This window comes from Strix aluco, chromosome 1, assembly GCF_031877795.1.
Source record: "Strix aluco isolate bStrAlu1 chromosome 1, bStrAlu1.hap1, whole genome shotgun sequence".
Lineage (NCBI taxonomy): Eukaryota > Metazoa > Chordata > Aves > Strigiformes > Strigidae > Strix > Strix aluco.
The window spans coordinates 48,157,223-48,180,663 of NC_133931.1; the positions used below are offsets into that span (position 1 = coordinate 48,157,223).

The 23,441-nt window shown below is 38.1% G+C and overlaps 1 protein-coding gene across 1 annotated transcript; it reads left to right on the top strand.

Annotated features, from left to right (window-relative positions):
• Positions 1-1,352: 1,352 nt before the first annotated feature.
• On the top strand, positions 1,353-22,829 carry LOC141933170 (opsin-5-like). The gene is made up of 5 exons (XM_074847581.1): positions 1,353-1,440; positions 4,761-4,923; positions 7,377-7,504; positions 8,051-8,385; positions 22,218-22,829. Exons 1-5 carry the CDS (start codon positions 1,353-1,355, stop codon positions 22,827-22,829), a joined length of 1,326 nt encoding a protein of 441 aa, XP_074703682.1.
• Positions 22,830-23,441: the final 612 nt, after the last annotated feature.

A 23,441-nucleotide genomic window follows, 5' to 3' on the forward strand; every position in this document is an offset into this window, starting at 1 on the left:
TGAAAACAGGAATGGCAGAGGACAGAAAGTGGTAACTGGCATTTTTCTGAGTTATGCCAGTATGTATCTCAGACCTACAGGAAGACAGATGACAAGCTCTTTTTCATTAGTGTAACTCTCCTCACAAAGTATTTTTCTAGGAAAAGCTGAGCAATATCCCATTGACTTGACTTGTCACAGCAAGTGTGTCTCCTTGCTGAAGACTTTATACTAACAATTGCAGTTATGTTCAGAGTTGACACATAGGATACCTGAAATACAGACTCTCTTAAATTTAGTAACCCACTTCCTGAAATTCAAGAGAGTTCAATCTGTTGTAGTTTAAGGGAATTTAGCCCTTTACTCTCTTGTATACATTGCTAATTTCTCAGCTGGAGGAGCACAAATTTCTATAAAATTTACAAATACACTCAGTGAGACAGATTGAGAAAGGTGGAGGACAGGAATGGAAAATAAAAGTAGAATGCTTGTGGAAGGCAGAAAGAAAGAGATAATTTATTTGGGTCACCACTTCATAAAGTTATGATTTAAGTGGTATAAATAAGTTTTAGAATTAAGTGCATACATATATCTCTCATACATTCTTGTCTCTACTTATTAGTTACTCTGATGCTCTTCACACATTTCTCTCTCTCTTTTTTTTTTTTTTTTTTTGTTAGGTTTATATTTACAGTTCTGTACCCCTTGTTGTTAAGATTTCCTACTTTGGTTCCTCTGTTGCAAAGTGGTGATGAGTAATATTCTGGAACAAACCTTATTGAGCCAAGTCAAGTTTCCAAAATTTAGTGCACCCTTGCTCACCAATTACATTTGCAATGTTGTGACATTCTCATATTTGGATGAGTCCCTCAGTAGAAATTGGTTTCTAGTTCTAGGCTGTGATTTCATCTGTAAATTGCACAGAATCACAGAATGGTTGACATTGGAAGGAACCTCTGGAGGTCTTCTGGTCAAATCCCCTTCCACAGCAGGGCCACCTAGAGACAGTTGCCGAGGACTGTGCTGAGATGTTTTTTTAATATCTCTAGGGATGGAGACTCCAGAATTCCCTGGGCAACCTGTGCCAGTGCTCAGTCACCCTCACAGTGAAAAAGTGTCCTGTTGTTCAGAGGAAGCCTCCTGTATTTCAGTTTGTGCCCATTGCCTCTTATCCTGCCACTGAGCACCACTAAAAAGAGCCTGGCTCCATCTTCTTTGCACCATCCATTCAGATAAATTAATTGTTAATTCAGAAAATAAAATAAAATTCTCCCTGTTCTTCCCCAACAAAACATCTTACAACCTTGCAAAGAATTCACAGGTGCCTGCTTGGATACTGAATTTCTAATACCGTGTCCTCTTTTGTTTTTCAGATGGGCCCATCTTTTGGTAACTCAACATTCCAGTCCAAAATAACAGAATCAGCTGATATTGTTGTTGGAATATGTTATATGGTATTTGGTAAGTGTGATTTCATGGTATAGAGCTTTGGCCGTATTTGATGTGATAAGGAGACTTGAGTGTAAAAGTAAAGTTTGTTTCTGACACAGATGAACTTCTCTGTATTCATAAAAAGGGGAAAAAAAGCATAGAGTAAAATCATCAAAAGGTTTTTCACCTGTGATTATGTTAGGTACAAAAACTTTATTCAGTACTAAGAATATAAAGCTGGCCAGGAACACTGGTTTTTGAGGCCCTGGCAGTTCTTGGCCTCTGTATGATCATTGTTGAGTCTAAGCAAGAGAGCGTCTCTTCCACACATCATTGCAAACAATAGAACAAGATATCTTGACTCCTGCCTGAAGTAGAATACCAAAAGCCATAATTATGTCTGGGAAGGTTCTGGAAAGATCAGTTTTATGGTCAACGTCCTGTCCCTGCCTTAGAAAGTGAGATTTCTGGGGAGGGGTTTATGCTGTTGGAGCGAAGGCAAATTTATCCTCCATAGTCCTGGTCTGACTGAGGAGAAAAATCCAGATCCAGTCCTAAAGGTACTGGCCAGTGTAACCATGAGCCAGAGGCCAGGAAAGGCAACCCAGACATCTGGGAGAGCAATGGCCACCCTCACTAAGTGCAGTCAGTAGGCATGGGTGATGTCTGGTGCTTCAGAAGATGGTGAAAAACAAAAAATGTAGTGGCCAAATGACTGTCCTAACATAAATTTTCCTTCCCTAAGGAAACTAATACTAGCCCTGAAGTATGGGATTAATGCAAAGTAAATATAGCACCAACAAAGAGTAAACCCGAGAGTTTAGTCCTGTCAATGAACATTTGCATCTAATGGCTTCAAAGATTAACATGTGTTTCAACATGTTTTCTCAACATTTTGACTGGAAAATTTAAATGAATGTAAGACCTATTTATATTAGAGTGTAGCCGTATATGGATAGCTGAGTCTGAGAAGACTTATAGCCTGGCTGGACAATGCATATCAATTTAGAGACGCATCCTTACAGTATTTCTACTCCTGAATTTGCAAAGCTGGTTCAGCTAACGATAGGGTAATTTCTTATCAGAAACCTCATGCTGTTTTTCTACTGCCAGATGGACTGAAATTTTCTTGTGTAACTTTATTTCTGGTTTTGCTGTTTTCTATGTGTTATCGACAACAAATAAGATGCAGACCTCTTTACTGACAACACTGGTGATAAATAGTGAAAATCTCATTTCTGTCCCATGTTCTCCTCTCCCATCTTTGTTCAGCTAGTCACACAATATAGTGTTGCCTCACAACTTTCTTTTTAACTTTCTCTTTCTGGATCCTGTGATAATCAACCACGCTCAGATCATCGAGTCTTTTTTCAGGATGTATCCCCAGTATCTACTGTGGTAGTTGTACATATTAGTCAGTTGCTAATATGAAGAGGAATGGGAAACATGGAGAAGAGGTTTTCGGTAGGTGGTATTTTGTAAGAGTTGCACAAAATATTTGAAAGAAAAATTATATGCTTAAAAAGAAAAAAAATTGTTTTAGATAAAACCTCTTCCCATCTCTTCCTCCAGGAATTTCACGATGGAAACATATGTGAACAGGGATGGCTTTGACCATAAATTCAACCAGATCCCAAAGTGACTATGATATCAGCTGGTGCATACTAAAAACTGTATATGGACTTGAGCTGGTAATTCAGACAAGACAGACACCAAGGGAAATAAAAGCAAAAAATAAATTTGTGGTTTTGCTAAGGAAAAGTATGATGAATGACTCTTCTGTATTAAAGCCACTGAAGATACTTAAGTATAACTGGTATCTCTGATGTGGCTACAATTTTTATGTTCTGGTTAAAATTAATCTTTCTAGGAACAGTGAGAGAGCATGTCCTGATAGTTTGATGATCTGTGCTCCTTGACCTCAGCCAACCTGATTCTGCTTAGGTAATGTTCCTTTTAGAGATACCAAGTGATAATCAGATTGAAATGTAATTGAAACATTGAAAAATATTAAAATGTGGAAAGAAAATGGGAATAATAAAAAAAAAGATTGCCTTTTACTGTGTTTTTGTTGTTATTTTTTTGAAGTCTTGGAAGAAAAATGTTTGGAACAATGTTTGGAATTGAATTTAAGGAGAATATTCTTTCTCTCTCCAGAAGATTTTAAATTACAAATATCTTAAATGGGTTTAAGGAGATCAGTGATGGAAAGGAATTTAGTATCAGTGTCTAACATTACTTGCTAATCTGCTGTTTCCTTGTGAGAAAATACCATAATCTGTAGAACACTTGGGAAAATTATGGCTTTTTTTTTTCTTGTGAGAATATAATTAAATGAGGGATATTCTCTTATGGGTATAATCCAAAGCCAATGTTGGTTTGCAGTCTCTATGCAACTTGTTAACCTCAATTTCTAGGTCAATATTTACCTATATTCTATAGATAAAGTGTTGCTTTTTCCAAAGGTGTGCAGGAACAAACAGTGAGGTCCACAAAAGCACTTGGTCTCTTTTTAACAGCTTGATTTCACATGGTGTTAATTAATGGACTCTTCCATTCATCAGGCATTCTTGTTTCCATGGTCCTCTGAAGCTTTTATGTTTGAAAGTGTTGCTCTTGTGTGTCTGTAAAAGGCAGCCTAAAATTCTGGTTTTTGGCCCTTGTCTGACCTTCTAAACTGGTGGTCACCTAACTCTTATCTAACTTTCTGTATCAAAGATAGATTTTGATGCTGTTTAAAGGTAGAGAGCAAATTGCTTCTTTTCTAGACTACTTGCAGCCTTCTTAAGTTTCTTGTCAGGTCTCATGGTAAAACCAGCATTCCCAGAGAAAATAGCTTTATCTACACACAGTAGAGACATTACTTAACTACGTTTTTCTCTTTCATGCATAATTCAGCATGCTTGCTATATTGTCTATTATTACTAGGAACTATAACAGGCACCTCTGAGAAAATGCCTCAAAGAGAAAACAAGAAGGGTTAGTGAATGGAGAACTCTAGACCTGAAACTGGGAAAATGTGTGTGGTGCCAGATGGATATTGCCTCTGAGTTAATTAATGCCAGCTTCCTACAGGGAAAATGTTTTTTGGCAGGTCAGTTAATTTAATGGATAAAATTATTCATTAGATCTTTGTAGGTAATTTAATGAACAAAACAGGAAGAAACAAGGAAAAATGATAAAAAAAATTCAAAAAACAATTGAAATATAAAGAAGAGAAAACAAATATAAAAAAGAGACAAGTTTATCTGATAAATGCTAGTTGTGATGACAGCACATTATTCTTGTGCAGGGAAAAAAAAAAAGGATGGCTGAAAGTAACTTTTTCTTCATATTGTGTTTCTCTGCAGGAATATGCTCCTTGTGTGGGAACAGTATTCTCCTATATGTCTCCTATAAGAAAAAGAATTTGTTGAAACCAGCAGAATACTTCATTATTAACCTTGCCATCAGTGACCTTGGTATGACTCTGACATTGTACCCTCTAGCTGTAACCTCCAGCCTTTCACACAGGTTTGTTCACTATGCACATGGTATTTAACATCCTCCGCAGGCTCTGGAGGGCTGTGTCAGTCATGAAGACTGAATTACTCTGCCACTTTGCTTGTCATAAAAGTGGAAATTAGTTAGAGTGATTGAGAGAAGAATGCTTTGTAACAGCAGGCTTATGGAGTGCTGATGTTTGTTTTGCTGATCGGGGATATCAATTAAACTCAGACACCAGAGTGAAAAGAGCAGGCGTATTTTACTAGAAATAACAAAATAATATAACAGAATAATACAGAAAACATACAGTAAGAAAAGACAGAATAGTGCACTTAAACAAATAGGAAAATATAAGGTAATGCATCAAATCATTACTACCTGAGAGAGAGAATAGTGATTAAGAAAGATACATCACCACTTGCATACGTTACCATCATCCAGATCCGCAGTCGCTGGGGAGCCCCGGTTACAGCGAGGATTTGGAGAGCCTGTCCCGGCAAGTGGGAAATCCTACGCGGTGCGTCCACCCATAGGTGAGGCATCCAAAGTCGCTGTGAGCGGGTCCAGCCTTATATGCTAAAAATCAGCAAGCCAGAATAGCTGGCACCTTTGTTTTAAGCGGAAATATCTGGTTTAAATTTCACATTGGGTTCCCCCCAGAGCCTGGCCAGGGCTCAAGGAAGAAACTAAGGGAATTTCTCTGCTTATCTGATCGGATTATGCGCAAGGTCTCACATCAGGCCTCGAGGACAGGCACCTGCCTCCGTGACTCTGTTACCCTATTCATATACAAAGGAAGGGAAAGATACATTCATCATAGCTACATCCTCCATGCATATTTCATTAGGGATTACATACTGAGTTAACAGTTTCGGTTCAGGGCCTGTTGCTCAGGCTTCAACACTTCCACCTTTTACATCAGACTAGGTGGTTTGTTATAACTTAGTATAATACCTGTTAGCACAATGGTTATCAGTTATAAAATATACAGGATTCATCTATAGGTCAACTCTGGCTTGGGCCTATTGTCCAAGCCTTAGCACCTCAATGTTAATTAGTGTTTGTGTCTACTGGAGGTTACTATCTTTTTGATTTCTGCAGAGTTGAGAAGATTTTTGTTCCAAACATCCACTTCCTACTGTGTTTATCCTTTGTGGGTAGTATTATTCAAGTGATGGTGAAATGCTTCAGGTTTTTGTCAGTTGGACAGTGAAAACTGGTACCACAAAAAGAAAACCTTGAATTTACTTATGATCTCCAAAAGTAGTGCTAGTGATGATGCATAGAAATGTGGTGTTCTGGATTAATTTTTAGGCCAACACTCGGAATGTAGAGCTTCTTCCTTCCTTCCCCACTTCTCTCCTCTTTATCCACATGAATTCAACCTCATATCATTGTGCAAGATCTATTTTTTGTGATCTTCTTTTAAAGTTTGGGAGGTTTAGGAGGCTCATTACCAGACCTCAGATAGTATTTGTGCAACCCAGGCAGTATGAAAGTGTTTGAGAGAAGGGAACTAGATAGAAAAGCTGCAGGCTTTGGGATAGGATGGTATTTATAATATTATGGACTATCCCAGTTATTGCAGAGTGTCCCACAACTGTACAGATGTGAGTATACAGTGCTGATCTGGCTTCCCGGAACACTTTACTGAGAAACCTAGGAATGCATGTTTAATAATGCATTTAAGTAGAATTTATTTAACAAAAGAGATGGGAGCACCTCACCCAACATAATCACTGGGTAATTTTTTCTTTTCAGTTAACCAAAATTAAAAAAATGTTTTTGGTTTGATGTGATAAAATCTCACTCTGTCCTTCTCCCATCTAATTTTCTCTCATTTTGGCATCAAAATAAAGAATAAGAGAAAAAAATCCAGTAATTTTTCAGTTTTTACCACATTACTTTCTGTGTTAAAATATTGCTAAATATATTGACTTATGGAGATGATGTCTTCAAAATCTAGAGTGGGGCTTCTGATAACTGCTACTGCAAATACTGCCAGTGTCTGAATAGAAAGGGAGGATGTATAGAGAGTCAGATCAAATTTTTGTTCTTCCGGAGAACCTTCACAAGAGAATGTGTTGATTTTGGTGAAAACTAGTTTCAAAAATATACATAAAGATAGCAGAAATAATAATAAGCTGTGTTATTTTATGACCTAGGCCTACTAGTGACAAGCATTACAATTTTTCTTTTCAGAATGATAATCATTATGTTATACTGCTCTTTTTTTTTTATAAAAATAAAAAAATTTAAATGTGAATTATAAAAATTAAGCAGGACATGATTACTTTACTAGCTGTAAGTTTTTGCAGTGAGAATATCTTTTGTAGTAGATCATTGACCAACAAATAATTTAACCATGCAGTTTTATTGAATTTTTAAGGCTACAACTGTTAATATATTTCTACCATTTACTATTGCATTTAAGAAAGAAGGATAGCATCTAAGAATTAACTTCCTTGCTTATTTGCCAGGTGGCTTTATGGTAAACAGATTTGCTTGTTCTATGCATTTTGTGGAGTGCTGTTTGGGATCTGCAGTCTTTCAACACTGACATTACTGAGCACTGTGTGCTGCCTCAAAATTTGTTTTCCAGTTTATGGTAAGCTAATGTTTCTGTCTTAAATTACTCAATTTTTCATGTGAACACAGACCACCATTTCTGGGTTGCATATCCTAGAGAGTATTTTTATAGAAGAGATCTTTTACATCCAGGCAGACAATTCTTATTTCTGTGATCACTGATAACTAACTATAGGGCTAGATATATGCAATTGATTACTCTTAAGCTCTTTTAAATCAGGGTGATAATTTGGAAACATGGAATAAGAGTTCCAATCTGAAAGCAAGGCTGGCCTGAATAAACTAATTTTTTCAGAGTTTATTGCTACATCTTGATACAGATTTATTCATAAAGATTTATGTTGTACTAAGTATCCTACATGTATCAGAGAATTCAGCTACCTAATTTTTTTGCAAATTGTTGCGAACCGTGCCCTGTTCTTATAAACCTTCAATATGCTATAATATTTTGAACAACTATTAAAGTTATCCTTCTTATTTACCCTGCTCAGGTGCCTGCATATGGGAAACTCCATGCAGACATGGCAACCATGCTGATCTTCACTGATTGTTCTGTGTCTTCCAGGAAACAGATTCAGGAGAGAACATGGACAAATCTTGATAGCCTGTGCTTGGATTTACGCAGCAGTTTTTGCCTCTTGTCCCCTAGCTCACTGGGGAGAATACGGAGTGGAGCCCTATGGCACAGCCTGCTGCATTGACTGGCGTTCCACCAACATAAATGCTGTGGCCATGTCTTACACTGTAGTCCTCTTTGTTTTCTGTTTTATTCTCCCTTGTGGAGTAATTGTCACTTCTTACTCTCTTATTCTGGTAACTGTGAAAGAATCCAGGAAAGCAGTGGAACAGCATGTCTCCGGCCCTACCAGGATGAGCAACCCGCAAACCATTACTGTCAAGGTATTGAAAGTTAGCCTTTGGCAGGCTGTTTTTGGCATAGCTGGGAAGCACCATGTAAGGACCACGAAAGTTCCTGAGAAGGGAATAAAGATGGAAAAGAAAATTGGTCACTGCATTTTTATCTCAGACAACACTATTGTCTTGTGTTGATTTGTTCCATGGCAATGAATTGCTAAACATACAAGTAGTAGCCATGTTGTTTCTGGAGGGTGATAATTGAGCTAACAGAGCTTCGTTACTTGGGAAAATTAAGATTTCAGACTTTTGATCAAAGGAAAGGTTAAAAATTGGAGCACTAAGTTAAAGTGAGTTTGGGTCTCATGCTCAGGAACTATTGCATATGAAAGCCAGTCTGATTTTGAGTTAGTGACTTCTGTTTGCTCAGCTACAGACATCTGAGGAGATCCACGTTTAAGCTTTATATCATTAAAGATTTTAAATAGTAACGTAGAGATCAAATTATCTTGTGTATAACTGAACAAAGGACAAAAGTCACAGAAAAGTGTATCTCTAAATACTTTTTGAACCTCTGAAGGTTTGCGTTTCACTAGGTTATACAGTAAAATTAAATCGGTGGTTGCAGGAGTTGTGGAAGTTGTTTCTTGTTGCCAAACTGTCCCTTTCCAGGAGAAGATCAGCATCTTTTTTTTTTTTTCAATATACCAAAAATAAGAGGAACTTTGCAGCTGACATTAGGTGTGCTTTACTCTTAGATAATGTATCTCTTGAAAGACATGAGTGTTACCTCTTGACTCTTAATTATCTCCAGCAGAAAATCTTTGTCTTTGCTTGATTTCAGTGAATCCTTCTCTCACTTCTCTAGTTATTGTTTAGCATGTCCTTCAAAGTATCTTCCTCGCTACCCTTCAACTTTCTGCTTGGAGTCATCTTTGGTCCTTATCTTCTCTTTCTGTTCTAGAATACGGATGCTTTCATTTCCAAATACAGTTGGATATCTGAAAGATCTGCCTCTGTATAGATGACCTTCTTTCTCTTTTCATACTAACAAACTTGGTCTCTTTCTGACATCTCTTCAGACTACCAAGTGCAGTGTAGCTGCAGTAGGCATCTTAATCTGTCTCATTACTCCCTCTGAGTATCTTGGTTTTGACCGCCATGGGAAACGCCATCCTTCTGTCTACCATAGGGTCTTGTAAACTAAATATTTTCCTCAATCCAAGCAGTTTAAGAACTAAACGAGTTATGTCCACATCTTACCTACTCCTTCTTTGTAGTAACTCAGATGGAACATATCTCAACTAAAGCTCTTAAGTATATTCCTGCCCCATTCTGGCTATTCAGTAGACATTAATTTTCTTAAGTCTTTCATCTGACTACAAAATATTATCCTTTAATTCTTTAATTAACTTTTAAGACTCTTCATAGCTTGTCCTAATTGACCTCTATACTCCCATTCAGTGAGACCAAGATGCTGGTTACACTGTATGCTCACAACACTCAGAAATGTACATGCATGTTCAGTCCTACTTGTCATTCTTATGAGTTCCTTATAATAAACACTGACAAAATGAAAACAATATCTCCTTGAAAACTTCCTTTGTGGTGTTAACACAAAAAGTCATGCTGGTATATCATGGAGATTGATACCGGTTGGGCTGCTGGAGCACTATCAGAACTACTTATCATGTACTGACAAGTATTTCTTGGTTTTATTCCCTGATTTTTTCCCCTTAAAATTACTCTCATCTTCACTGTTAGATTGTAAACTCTTTGAGTTACTCTGAGACTGCTTATCTGCAGAGAATCTCACCCTGGAATAATAATAATACAAACAACAATTACTTATACATGATAATCTCTTGGAGACATCTGCTAATAGGATGGTTTAAGTCAAACTCGTAAAGGCAGAGAGAAGAGACGCTTTTGGGGTTTTCTTTTTTAAGAAACTGCTAAAACAATTCACCCAAAACATGTCAATTTTGTGGTACTCTTGGAATAATTATTTGTTGAACTGTAGTTCTTCCTGCTGGATTTGAGCCACAATACAGACTACCTTGTAGCGCCTGTCAATTTAGAGACAATTTATAGCCCATTCTTCCTCCAGCCTGTTCCATCTTTCCTCTGACATCAGGTTACTGTAACTTAGGAGTCCTGGTCAGGTTTGACCTGTGCCTCCACAGTCTGATCCAGCTTCAGCTGAAGTGCTTGGACATTGCTTCAGTCTTGAAAAGCAAAATCCAGAAAATTACTTGGATGCTTAAAATGGGACTTAGACACTTAAGAGTCTAGCTAAGCCCAGAAACTGAATTATGGAAGCTCTTGCTTGGCCACTGCCTATGCCTCAAGGCTCCAGGAAAGTGCCACAGGTTCCTCTGTAAGCATAAATGTTTCCCAGGTTCCTGCAGTTTGCTTTAATCTGTACTGCCTGCACACTAAGTGGCTATCTCTTTCTAAACCATGTTAACTAACCAGGCCATTAAGTTCAATTTAGGCCCACTTTAGTTTAGTTGTTTATTAGTAATTGAATATTTTTATTAGAAAAAGAACAATAAAATACAGGTAACATTCACTATCACTAATGTACTTCCCATGTTAAAAGATCTGTCTGTAGTGTTTTTTTCTGTGATATTTTAGAATGACAGTAGCAAGACTGTTAGAAAATGTAATGGGAGCTGGATAGTGCTATTAGTGCTTTTGTGCTTGTGAATTTGCAAGGTTGGCTAACTACTGATATTGCTTTTATTATTGTATAGTGCCATAAAAATCAATTATAATGCATACAGAGGACACTATTGTTCTCATGTGATCTCTTCACAGACGCATGGGTTTGCCAGCTTCTGGAGAACACATGCTCTGAGCATGTAGATAAGATAGATAAATATTGTAAACACAAGTAGAGATATAGAAAATTGCCTCTTCTCCAGGAGTTCCTTGGGATTAAGCCATTTCAGAAACACATCCTAGTTCCCCCTAGATGTTACAGGAGAAAAACCACCATGTGTAGTGTCTCATGAGACTTCATGTCTCATCAAATACTTTTCCAAATACTATCTCTGAATGCTCTGCATTACATTCAGTTTAAATAACAAGGGGTAAACCTTTGGCCTGGGAGATTGTGTTCAATTTTTGTTCTGATTCAAACTTCGTGTATGACCTCGGACAAATCTCCTGGTACTTAACTTGTATTTCTTTGTGACTGTAATTTGTGGTACCTCTGAATTAGCTGATTTAAAACACTGATATATCATTTGGCTGAATAGGAGAAGGTTGAATAATCCACATCTCTCTCCTAAAATTTTTTATTGAAGAAACTGAGTGTCTAACTTTGTTCTTATTATGGAATGCAATGATTTGCAGAGAAACAACACAAATCTACACATCATGGAGGTTAATTGGTCTTAAATTGGGTTTCTATGATGCATGGAGATAGTGCTTTGGTTTTTTTAATCCTCATTAAATTATTTTTTTGTTAAATCAATAGAAATTTTACCACCAACATTACTGGAGGATGTCGCACTGCTCTGAAACTGGAAGTATTATATATCCACTGGTATAAGCAATCTTGAAAGCTGTGGCTAATTACAGGTGGGAAGATCTATGAACATAATAGGAAATATTATTGAAATCAAATTGGATAAAGGTTACTCTTCAAAGAAGACTTATAGTTTAGAATACAAGATGCTAAATCTGTATAATTCATTGTAACGGGTAAATCTACTCCTGAAGTAAAAGAAGAATTACAGCTGTTCAATGCTTTTCTTGATTTTGTCCACCTTAAACAGATGCTTTAGTTACATTAGTGCATTACTTACACTATTAAGTGTATAATATTTATTGATTTGAGGTGGAGACAATCGGCTTTGGGCAAGGATGGGAGAATCTGGTTAACTGATAAAGAACATGTTGAATGTGTCTTACTGTCAGGCTTGTTATGGCAGGAAACAGACATTTCATTTGGGGAGAATGTGAAATTGAGATTCTGTTATTTTAATATAGATGATCACATTTATGGTTGACTTCTGTGCAGCATAAACATTGATAGTAGCGAAGAGTGAAAGAAGAAGTGCTTTTAGATTCCTATGTAAGAATGGCTCAGAAAAACCCTTCCATAATGCTTTAGACCTTTCAGTAAAGTTGTCTTCATTTTTGTGTGGTCTCATTTGACTAGTTCATTACTCCCTAGGCTTTCCAAATGTGCAGGTCCTATGAAATCATGTATACTTTTTGTAAGCTGTGTGCTAATTGTAAGACTCACCTTAAAATATATAGGCAGCTACCAAAAAAATTGGGGCAGTAGCAATTAGCATTAAAAATGTTTTTTGCCGTATTTTAGCAAGACAGTTGAAGAAGTATTACCTTATCTTGCACAACTCAACACCATTAAGCTGAGCAGATACAGTGACATGCTGTCTCTAAGTATGTACAAAAGAATAAGTGAACAAAATAATGCCAGATTGCTTAAAAAAATGCTGCCAAAGGTCTGTTCCAAGGTCTTGAGAGCAGAGTAATCACTGGAAAGACGCCCATTGAATTGTTTTAGATCAGACACCGGTGTGAATCAGGTGGGTTTTTTTCTGAACCACAGTACTGTAACAGTAGTTTATTGTTTTTACTTTTTTTTACTCTTTTGTATTTTGTTGAATGAAGGGAGGAGAAAAATTTATTACATGAATTTTCGAAGCTTAGCCTGTGAGTTTCTAATTTCTTTTACTTCTTCCTCTGTTTTAGCAATGCATTGGCTCACAGGCTTTTTATTTTGCAGAAAAACAAAGTAGAGGTTGTAATAGTTCCTTGAGGCATAAAAAAAATCAGTGGAATTAATTTGCTGCTTATAAGCATGCATTTGCACTAAGTCTCACAGATTTTGAAAAGAGTTGCATTTACCCTGTCAGAAACAATTTGTAGGAAAAACTTTCTATTCTCAGCAGAATAGCTTCACCCATAGCAATTCCTTTAAAAGTGAAAGGAAAGAAGAAAATATAATTTTATTGACTTTGTCATAGCCTTATCTAATTACCTCTGAGAGCTCATTTCTCCTTCTTTGCAGCTTCTGGAAACTGAGAATCCTTTAAAGCTCTGCTGCAATACGCGTGTTGCATAAATAAATTAAGAAAAAATAAGCACTTGCTGCAAATCTTCTTTTCTGTTTTGCAGACAAGAATGAATTTGGCTGCCAAAGTAAGCAAATCGGAGACAAATGATGGGCCATGTATGATTCACAGGAAGGACAGCATGTAGTTCTCAATTTAAATGACAATCTTGGGAAGGCTTGATTCTTCTAATTCATTATTCAAGACTTCTTATTCAAAAGCTTTTTGCAATATATTTCTTAAAAAGCAGAAAATTTACTTCTAACTTTCTCTTTTCAACTCTTTATTATTACAGTGAAGTATCCTTTATTAATAATTTTCTACCAGGAACTTCCATATGCTGGCAATTCTCTGTTGTACAAAGAAATACTTGAAGTCAAGACATGTAAGATGCTGAATACATTGAAACTCTGCTTCCCTGCCTATTCCTACCATTGGTCTCAGGCGTGTTGGACGGACTGGCCCTGACAGCATGCAGGTTTACCTCATCTGTGCCTACAGGCTGCAATTGTTCTGCTCTTTGTAAAAGATCTTGAGATGCACAGGGTTCTGTAAGTCCATGGCCTAACTCAAAAGTATCTGTCCTGAACTTAACCAGAAACTCTTCTTTTCCATGCCTTGATATTCTTGATAATCCTGATAATCCTGAGCAATAAAGCTGTAGTCTTCATACAGGTATATAATGATCAGTTGAAAGTGAATATTTTTTAGTCAGCTTATTATTTAGACAGAAGAATTTGCTATATCTTCTCTGCTGCAGTGAACGTGTTGATGTAGCGAACATTAATCTGAGTCCCAAGGGAGTTCATTATAGGGAGGGTAAAGTGTAGTGAAAAAATACTACACAACTCTCATAATATATTCTCAAATTCTGTTCATATTTCTGGACAATATTCTTCTGTAGATTAAATTTTTAAACATAGAGGTTGGCTGTTACATTGAAGCTACTGCATTATATTAGGAGACTTAAACAGGAGTTCTTCAGGCTGGTCGAAAATCTGCAGCTTGTACTGATTTAGTGGAATTTGTGGATAATTGACACACTGTCAGCTGTCAAATCTGAAATTGTAGGCAGGTGCTAAAATAGTGACATATGTGCTGAGTTGTAGATGGTCAGGACTGAATGATCTAAATAATCTACATGGTCTCCATTAAAACTTGCTGAAATTACACGACAGATATATAAATAATTCAGTATTTATATATTTTATAATTAAAAAGCAAGCCCACTATGTACTATTATCTAAACATGGCATCTATGTGAAGCTTACAGTTTTAGCTCCATGCTGGGCTATGACAAGGTAAGAAAATTATCAGCAATGGCTCCTAATATCTTAACATTCATAATTTTTTACCTATGTTGAAATTTTCACTTGTTATTTGAAATACTGGCTGATGTAAACCAGTCTTGATTCCTTAGGGCAGCCTAGTATCACAGGTGTAAGGTACATATCTGTTTCCTTGAATTTTAGAGTATATGAAATGTATTTTGTTGTGGAAATAAATGTTACTAGAATGCAAAGGAGCTGGTACTGTTAGATGCTGTAGGAGTGCAGACCCAGAAAACTGAGAACCCAAATGGCTTCCTATCAAATTAGGAAGCAAAAGGCAGCAGATAAAAGCAGACGAATCTGAGGAGTTGTAGCAGGAAATTGTGGTAATTTCTATTGTCAAAGAAAAGAAGGCCAAGGATCACAAGCACTGATTGCCCTGTTGCTTAGCTGTTAGCATGCTCCCTCGTGTGGTTTTTACCTGTGCCTGGGCATAGGCCAGGGGATAGCGCAAACCAAAAGGTGATATGGGCAAGACTATGGCGCATTTGCCTTGTACCAGTTCCCTCTTGTACAGTTTGCTAGTATTATCCCAGCAGCATCTGCGCTGTAACATGATCCTAACACCCCTTCCTAGGGCATGCAACAAATACTCTCCTTCATGCAATAAAAACACTTGGAACTGAAAAAAAAAGTACACTGAACCTCCAATAATTATGTCTTAAGCCCACCAAGACACCACAAGAGAATGCTGGTGAGACGAAAGGCCCAACACTATGCAGTGTGGAGGTGACTAGTCTGTGCTAGATTCAGAACAGTGGTCCCTGAGCTTATTTTATTTAGCAGTTTAGCCAATGAGACTATAAAACCCAGTCTTTGTGTCCAGGATACATGTACTGGTACTGTGTGTTAGTTGTGAGATGGAGCCCCTTTTTAACGTGTCTGGAATGGTGGGGAGAGGTTCTGGAGGTTAAGTTTTCTTTGCACACTGCGTCTAGCTGAGTAGCACTATGCAGGAGAAAGCTTTATGTCTGAGTAGTTTAAGTAGGAAAATGAATGATATCACTTTAGTTTTTCCAGCAAGAGAACCGCCAGTGTCAGGCATCCTATTGGCCTGTTGCCACATGTACCGTGATAGTGCCCCATCCTGTCTCTTGCTCCTTTTGGTGCAGTCTCGTACTAAATGAATGACAATGAAAGATTAGATAGACTTTTCTCATGCTGATGCTTTTATATCATGCTTAACATGATCTTAGCATGTTCATTGTCAATCTTAATTCCTCTGCTCAGTGTCTGTGATGTCAAATCTGTTTGCCTTACTAAAGACATAAATTTGCTCAGTGAGACTTCTGGCTTCTGATTAAATCTGGAATAGTGGGCTACAGTTTGGGCTGAAATTATTATTTTGAAAACTTCTGTGATTCACATTTCTAGATTTCATGTTGTGGTGTGTTGACTCTGGCTGGATGCCAGGTGCCCAGCAAGGCCTCTCTATCACTTCCCCTGATGAGCTGGCCAGGTGAGAGAAAATATAACAAAAGGCTTGTGGGTTGAGATGAGGACAGGGGGATCACTCACGAATTACCACCATGGGCAAAACAGACTCAACTTGGGGAAATTAGTTTATTTATTACCAATCAAATCAGGGTAGAATAACAAGAAAATAAAACCAAATCTTAAAAGCACCTTCCCCCCACACCTCACTTCTTTCCAGGCTCAGCTTTACTCCCAATTTTCTCTACCTTCTCCTGCCCCAGCAGCACAGGGGGACGGGGAATGGGGGTTGTGGTCAGTTCATCACACTGTCTCTGCCACTCCTTCCTCCTCAGGGGGAGGACTCCTCACACTCTTCCCCTGCTCCAGCGTGGGGTCCCTCTCGTGGGAGACAGTTCTCCACAAAGTGCTCCAACATGAGTCCTTCCCACGGGCTGCACCTCTTCTCAAACTGCTCCAGCGTGGGTCCCTTCCATGGGGTGCAGTCCTTCAGGAACAGACTGTTCCAGTGTGGGTCCCCCATGGGGTCACAAGTCCTGCCAGCAAACCTGCTCCAGTGTGGGCTCCTCTCTTCATGGGTCCACAGGTCCTGCCAGGAGCCTGCTCCAGCACGGGCTTCCCACAGGGTCACAGCCTCATTCAGGCACATCCACCTGCTCCAGTGTGGGGTCCTCCATGGGCTGCAGGTGAATTCTGCTCCACCATTAACCTCCATGGGTGCAGGGGCACAGCCTGTCCCACCATGGTCTGCACCAGGGGCTGCAGGGGAATCTCTGCTCTGGCACCTGGAGCACCTTCTCCCCCTCCTTCCTCACTGACCTTGGTGTCTGCAGAGTTGTTCCTCTCACATATTCTCACTCCTCTCTCCAGCTGCAGTTCTGCAGTTTTCTTTTTCTCCTTCTTTAATACATTCTCACAGAGGTACTAGCACCATCGCTGATGGGCTCAGCCTTGTCCAGGGGTGGGTCCATCTTGGAGCCAGCTGGCATTGGCTCTGTCAGACATGGGGAAAGCTTCTAGCGGCTTCTCACAGAAGCCACCCCTGTAGCACCCTGCTACCAAAACCTTGCCATGCAAACCCAATACACATGTTATCTAATGCAAGCAGTCTAGCCTGCCAAGATAATTCTTCAGGATACAAAAATGCATGAGGCTCAGGGTGACACTCACTGATGACACTTTTGCAGTAAGCATGCTTTGCATCTGTTTATACTGGCCAGGACAAACTGGACCTGACCTGTGAAAAGGATGAGCATCGATGATTCAGGCTTGCAGCACTGAGGACCAGATGCTTACATGTTAATTCACTTTTAGAAAGTGCTGTTGAGGCATATGATATGTTTAGGTTTTTTGATCATGGTTGACCAATTCCTACTAGGAATACCTACAAGGTTTTTAAAATCCTTTCAGCCAAAATGAGTTGCTAGAAACCTGCCTGGAACATAACTTTGAAATAATGCTTCACAGAAGCGATTAAATATATAGACAGACTTTTTGTAATGCATGTGTTTTCATTCTTCATGTACTTTCTCTTAATTATAATGAGTAATGCTTTACGATATGGGTAGTTTAATCCAAACTACCTTCGTGACTGTGATAAGGAAAGATGAGAGCAAAAAATGAGGCGAATGGCTGGTGCACTGTGTGTACAGTAGAATTGCAAATCTGGAAATCTTTTCTAGATGTTGGTAGTTTTCCATAGGCCAGAGACTTTGTTATTTGGAAGCAGATTGGAAGTGACAAATACTTTCCCTGATGGGGTGTGGAAAAACATGGGTAGTTTCAGAATTTGATTTTTTGAATGTATCAAGAACGGTTGGTGTGTTGTGTTTCTAGTTCTAATTTTTATAATCTTGATGGACAGATTGAGAAATCTGGACTGGACATGCAAAAATACACATTCCATTGTGAGCATGATTAGAGATGCATGACAAAAAGGCATTTTGTTGTTTTTCTAAACAAGTTTAGATATTCTAGAGGTTTTTTTATGTACAATTACAGGATATGTATGCATAATTTTGGTGTGCATGTTCTCAAATACATATATGCTTTTGCATGTGGAAATGAGTAATTTTCTGTTGAAAACATGGGACAAAATAGCTCCACAAGTTAAACATCTGGAAGTCAGGCAGCAAGAATTCAAATAAGATATTTCTGTTGTAATAATTTTTTGAATAAAAACCATAGTGATCAAGTGGTTTATGTTTTTCAATTAGTTTTCAAAATACATGATTTTATAAAATCTGTTTTTCACTTACTTTAAGCCAGTATCTTTTCCAAGCATTGTGCATTCTTACTAAAGAAACTTAGAGTAATCCTAAGAGGGAAGCTATGAAAGGTCTGTACGTGTGCATAGTTTCCACTTATTTCGTGGGAGCAAGTAACACGACTTTGCTTCTGGTAGGCTGACAGCAAGGTACTGATGCCTCTCTGTGCTTGGGTAACTAGGTGAGTGTCATTGCATCAGGGATATTCTCACCAGTGGTTTGGTCCTGTAAAGCATCATTTACTTAAAAGTATCAACAAGCTGAATTCACCCTGTCTTATTCAGTACAGACTCCAATAAACATCTAGTTTGAAATAGTTGAATCAGATTCTTAGCTTGTGCCAACAGCCAGGCCTTGTTCCAGTCTCCGTGAGTGAACTGACATACACCAGCTGTGCTGTGTATCCTGTGATGATATTTTTCTTACATCCCTGTATGAGGGACAGAACTGTAGGGATTCTTCTGGCCAGTGAGATTTCTGAGTGGAGATCCCTTATTCTGAACAACCATTTCAGGGGTAAAATGAACTCATCACTGGAAATAACTTACCTGAGGCAGAAGTAAAGGTTTTTTCCTGACATATTCACAGAATTCTAGTTGGTTATTGAGGCCTGAATTACAGAACTGATGTAGCTTTGTTTCTGTCCTACCATGTACATTTTTAGGTGACATTTGGCCACTGTATTATGCACTGAATTAAGACAGTTTTTAGAAGTCATTGGCAAAGTTAAGTATGAACCAGTAGGAAAAAAGCAATGCTCACTCACAAGTACTCCGTCCCTTACAGTGAAAGAGCTCATGGAAAAGATTATTTTGCTTTAAAAATCTTTCTGATATTATCTTTGACCAGTTTATATGCAGGTAATTGAAATCCCTCTTCATGGCTGTCTCGTTATGCTTTGTTGCCTCCCTAGTTTCTCTGGAACAGTGTACCTTCAACAATCTATTTCTGATCATTTTAGGAAAACTGACCACTGCACATATAGTATTTCAGAGGTAGCTAAGATATGGTTATACAAATACACCACGTCTCCAAGAATGTGTACTAAAGGACACGTCTTTGAAGGTGTAGCCTGCCTCTACAATGTTTCCCCATTTGTTGTCCTTATACAATTCTGCTGTTGTTCTTGTTTGCCGACAAAAACACAAAACTGTCCTTTGCTTTGGCCCTTGGTGAATTTCTTGTGAATGGTCACAAAGTTTCCCTGTATCTGCCTCATTGAAATTCTCCTCTTTTGTTGTGCTTATGAAAATCTTGATGTTCTTTGCCATCCCATGCTGGCATCACTGGTCAGCCCACTCCTCACACATGTCTTCTTGGAACCATGTTGGTCATTTTGTTGGTCTTGAGGAGATGGAGATAATTCATCAAACACCTGGCTTGAAACTTCTTACCATGGGCAGAAAGTGTTAAGTGTTGTCCGAACTCTGTTGTGCTAAAATTCAGACTTCTCAATATGTGCCATGACAATATAAATAATAATAACAAAGTCTCTTTCTACATGCATGTATTTAGATGTACAGTTGATATGCTCAGATATCTCAAAAGGGTTTCCTTTTGCTTAATTGCGCTCCACTAAAAGTTAGTTGTCTTAAGTACAGCCTCAAAATTGTTAGTGACAAAGACCTGAGAGCAATCCATCACATCTATTTTAGACATAGATCTTTGAGTGATATCAATTGCTTTCAGAAGATATGTCTCTTTTTCCTTTGACGTTATAAAAACTATAGACTGACTTAGATTCAGAATGTAAATTTTTGAATAGCTCAAGTTATGCAAGATTAACCCCATCCTTGCTGTAGAAACTGTATTGATGCAGTTTGGGAAGTTGGCTGAGAGGTCCTTTAAAATGTGTGGCAAATTTTTTTTCACAGGAACAATGTAAAGCGTATCACAATCCCAAAGATTAATTGATACCATAAATAAGCCATCTGGGAAACGCACCAATCGATTCTAATGTCCATTTCTTCTTAATGTGATTCTAAAGAGCCAAGGCATATTACTTGCCACAGAAACTGCTTTTAGTTTAAGTCTTGAATGCAGGCCATGGACAGTTGAGGATTACAAAACCATGCATATGGCTCCAAGCACATCCATAGATAGAGCCAGACCTTCAGCTGATGTAAAGAAGTAGAATGCTGTGGAAAAAAAGAGAAAAATTAAGTTCACCCCATCTTGTGGATTTGCCTCTTCATCATTTCTTAACTAGTCTCATTCTGCCAAAATACCTTGTTTCTCAATTCTGTCAAATGACTTTAACTTTGGACTTCATGTGAGCTCTAACAGTTAGAGCTCTAAATGGTTATCAGCCATAAATGGTAAATTTCTCCAGTGCCACTATTATTATAGTGGATGGCTTTCTAGAGACAGATGCTAATTCATAAACAGATTTTAGCCTAATAGAAAAAACAGTTAAATGCCATAGACATTCCTCGTAAAACTCATAGTATATATTTCTTGGCAATCACCATTCGTTTCTTCTTGTAAAATAAAATTTGTGAGACTACTAAATTTAGGGAGAAAATAATGGCATTTGGAGGAGCCCTCTATGCCTTAAAAGAATCTAATACATGTTTCTCTAGTGTTTGTGCTCAGGGCCTCTTTCATTCTCACTCTGAATACAACAATGTCATCTCTCTTAATAAAAAACCCCATGATTTTTGCAACCTCGGATCTATAGCCAGAGCCTTGCTGAGAAAAGTGGTGGATTTGCAGTTAACTGAGCTAGTTAGCAGCTCTGTACTCCCACTTGCAGAGGGCAGCTCAGGCAGGTGGCACAATTAGTGGCTGAAAACAAAAGTACTTTCCTTATGTATTTTCTTATGTCCCTTGGATCCAATGCTACTGTAAATTGAATGGATTCTCCACTCTTCCTTACTTGAAAATACATACCTTTTGGCAAGAATGGACTTGCAAAACTTCTTCAAGAGCATGAATATTCTTGTTTCTATCTATAAAATATATGTGCACTTGTTATAAGCAGTGCTTAGAATGATGCCCAGCAGGTTAGTCTTCCTATGTATGCTGATGCTTACAGTTTACTTTAGATTTCTCAAGATTTATGTTTATTGCAGGTCCGATATTTATTCTTGCATTTTACATATCTCTGTGATAATTTATACTAAGAACCTGTTGTGGGTTTTTTTCGTTTTGTTTTTGTTTTTGTTTTTTTTTAAAAAAAGTCTTATCAAAGCTTTCTTCATAGAGTTTATTAGGAAAAACAATTGTTCAGTAGGACTTAACTTACATTCATTAGTTTGATTCACCTTCAGGTTTAATCTGTTTTTCTGCTGTCAGGTGCCTGTGTGTGGCTCCAGTTGAGCACCAACAGTAAAATTATGGAAGACACTCTGTAGCCAGAAAAACCAGTATTACTCATGAATTAGACAGTAGATAGGAATGGCTTTGCAATCCAGACAAATGTTTCCCCAGAATGGTATCTTTTCTTTTAGGTTGGATTCCTTTTTGGTCTAAAAAGAGTTTTCATTGCACTTCAGTGAAGAGGAGGAGAAATGTAGGAGCTGATACATTTTAACTTTGAAAGTTTCAGGTAGAAGTAATTTTCAGACAGAAGAGAGTTGATAGAAAAATATGCATTTGGATAGCAGTTGAGGCATGATGGAAGGCTTGGGGAGACTTTTAACAAGGGGGTTCAATCAGGTGGTATTTTTATGCATATACTATTTTGGTGGCTACTTTTCTCATGCATGCAATTTTTTAACTCACTGTTTTCTCTTTTTCTCTGCAAGCTGAGTGTTGCTGTGTGCATTGGATTTTTTGCTGCCTGGAGCCCTTATGCCATCATTGCCATGTGGGCAGCTTTTGGATCAATAGATAAGATTCCTCCATTAGCCTTTGCTGTGCCAGCTGTCTTTGCAAAGTCCTCCACACTCTACAATCCAGTTATCTATCTCCTCCTGAAGCCCAATTTCCGAAACACCATTGCCAAAGATTTCACAGTGCTTCAACAGCTATGCATCAGGAGTTGTTTTTGTGTCAAGGCACCGCAGGACTACAGATCAACTTTGAACACCAGCCTGAGAACAAATAAGGGCAAAAATGAACCCAGCTGTAATTCTCTGCCAATTGTGGAAGAATGTTCTTATTTCCCCTATGAAAAGTGCAGTGATACTTTTGAATGCTTTCAAGGGTATCCAAAATGCTGCCAGGTGAGGCTAAGTGCTATGGAATGCCCTCCTCAAGAAACTGTGCCCTTGGAGAGCAACCTCCAAGCAAAAGTGAGACAGGCCAGTAAGAAGTCAGTAAAGGTGGTTGTGCAGGGAGAAAAAAGCACTGAAATCGATACCTTGGAAATCACCTTGGAAGCAGTACCTGTGCATTGTACATTTACAGACCTCTAGAGCTGCTTGCATGAAGCTTTCTGACAGTACTGTTGTTATACTGGTTTTATGAATGTAACTTTTTCTAAAGAGTCCTTCTACTACCCCATTTGCTAGATTATTTTCCTGTTTTTTTTCTCATACTCTTTGAATGAACATGTGCTACAGCATGGACATGCTATAAATGCTGTATGACTCTTGCCGTGCCAACTTAAGCATGTTGTGCTGTGTTCACATCATGAACTATGTCAGGCAAATCCTCTCTGCACTTCGTAACATCCTTTTACTCCATTTTCGAGAGAATACACTAACCATTTAGAGGTTTTCTGTAAAGTGTTATTCCACTTTCTAAACTATGTACATTTTATATTCTGTCCATTCAAAAGAAATAACTCAATGTAGAGTTTTAAAAGGACAAGCTCATGCTCGTTTAATTGTTACAGCCACTGAAAAGGTAAATGCTGACTGAAATGCCTGTTTTCCAAGAAGTGATGCTGAATGACTGCATATGTTGCATTTGCTGGAAGGTATAGGTGATTTTTTCCCTTGCTTTGAGATGAACAGGCAGGTTCTGACCTTGTTCCACATGAATGAAGTCAAAATATTTCTGGTAATTCAAGACAGTATGTAACT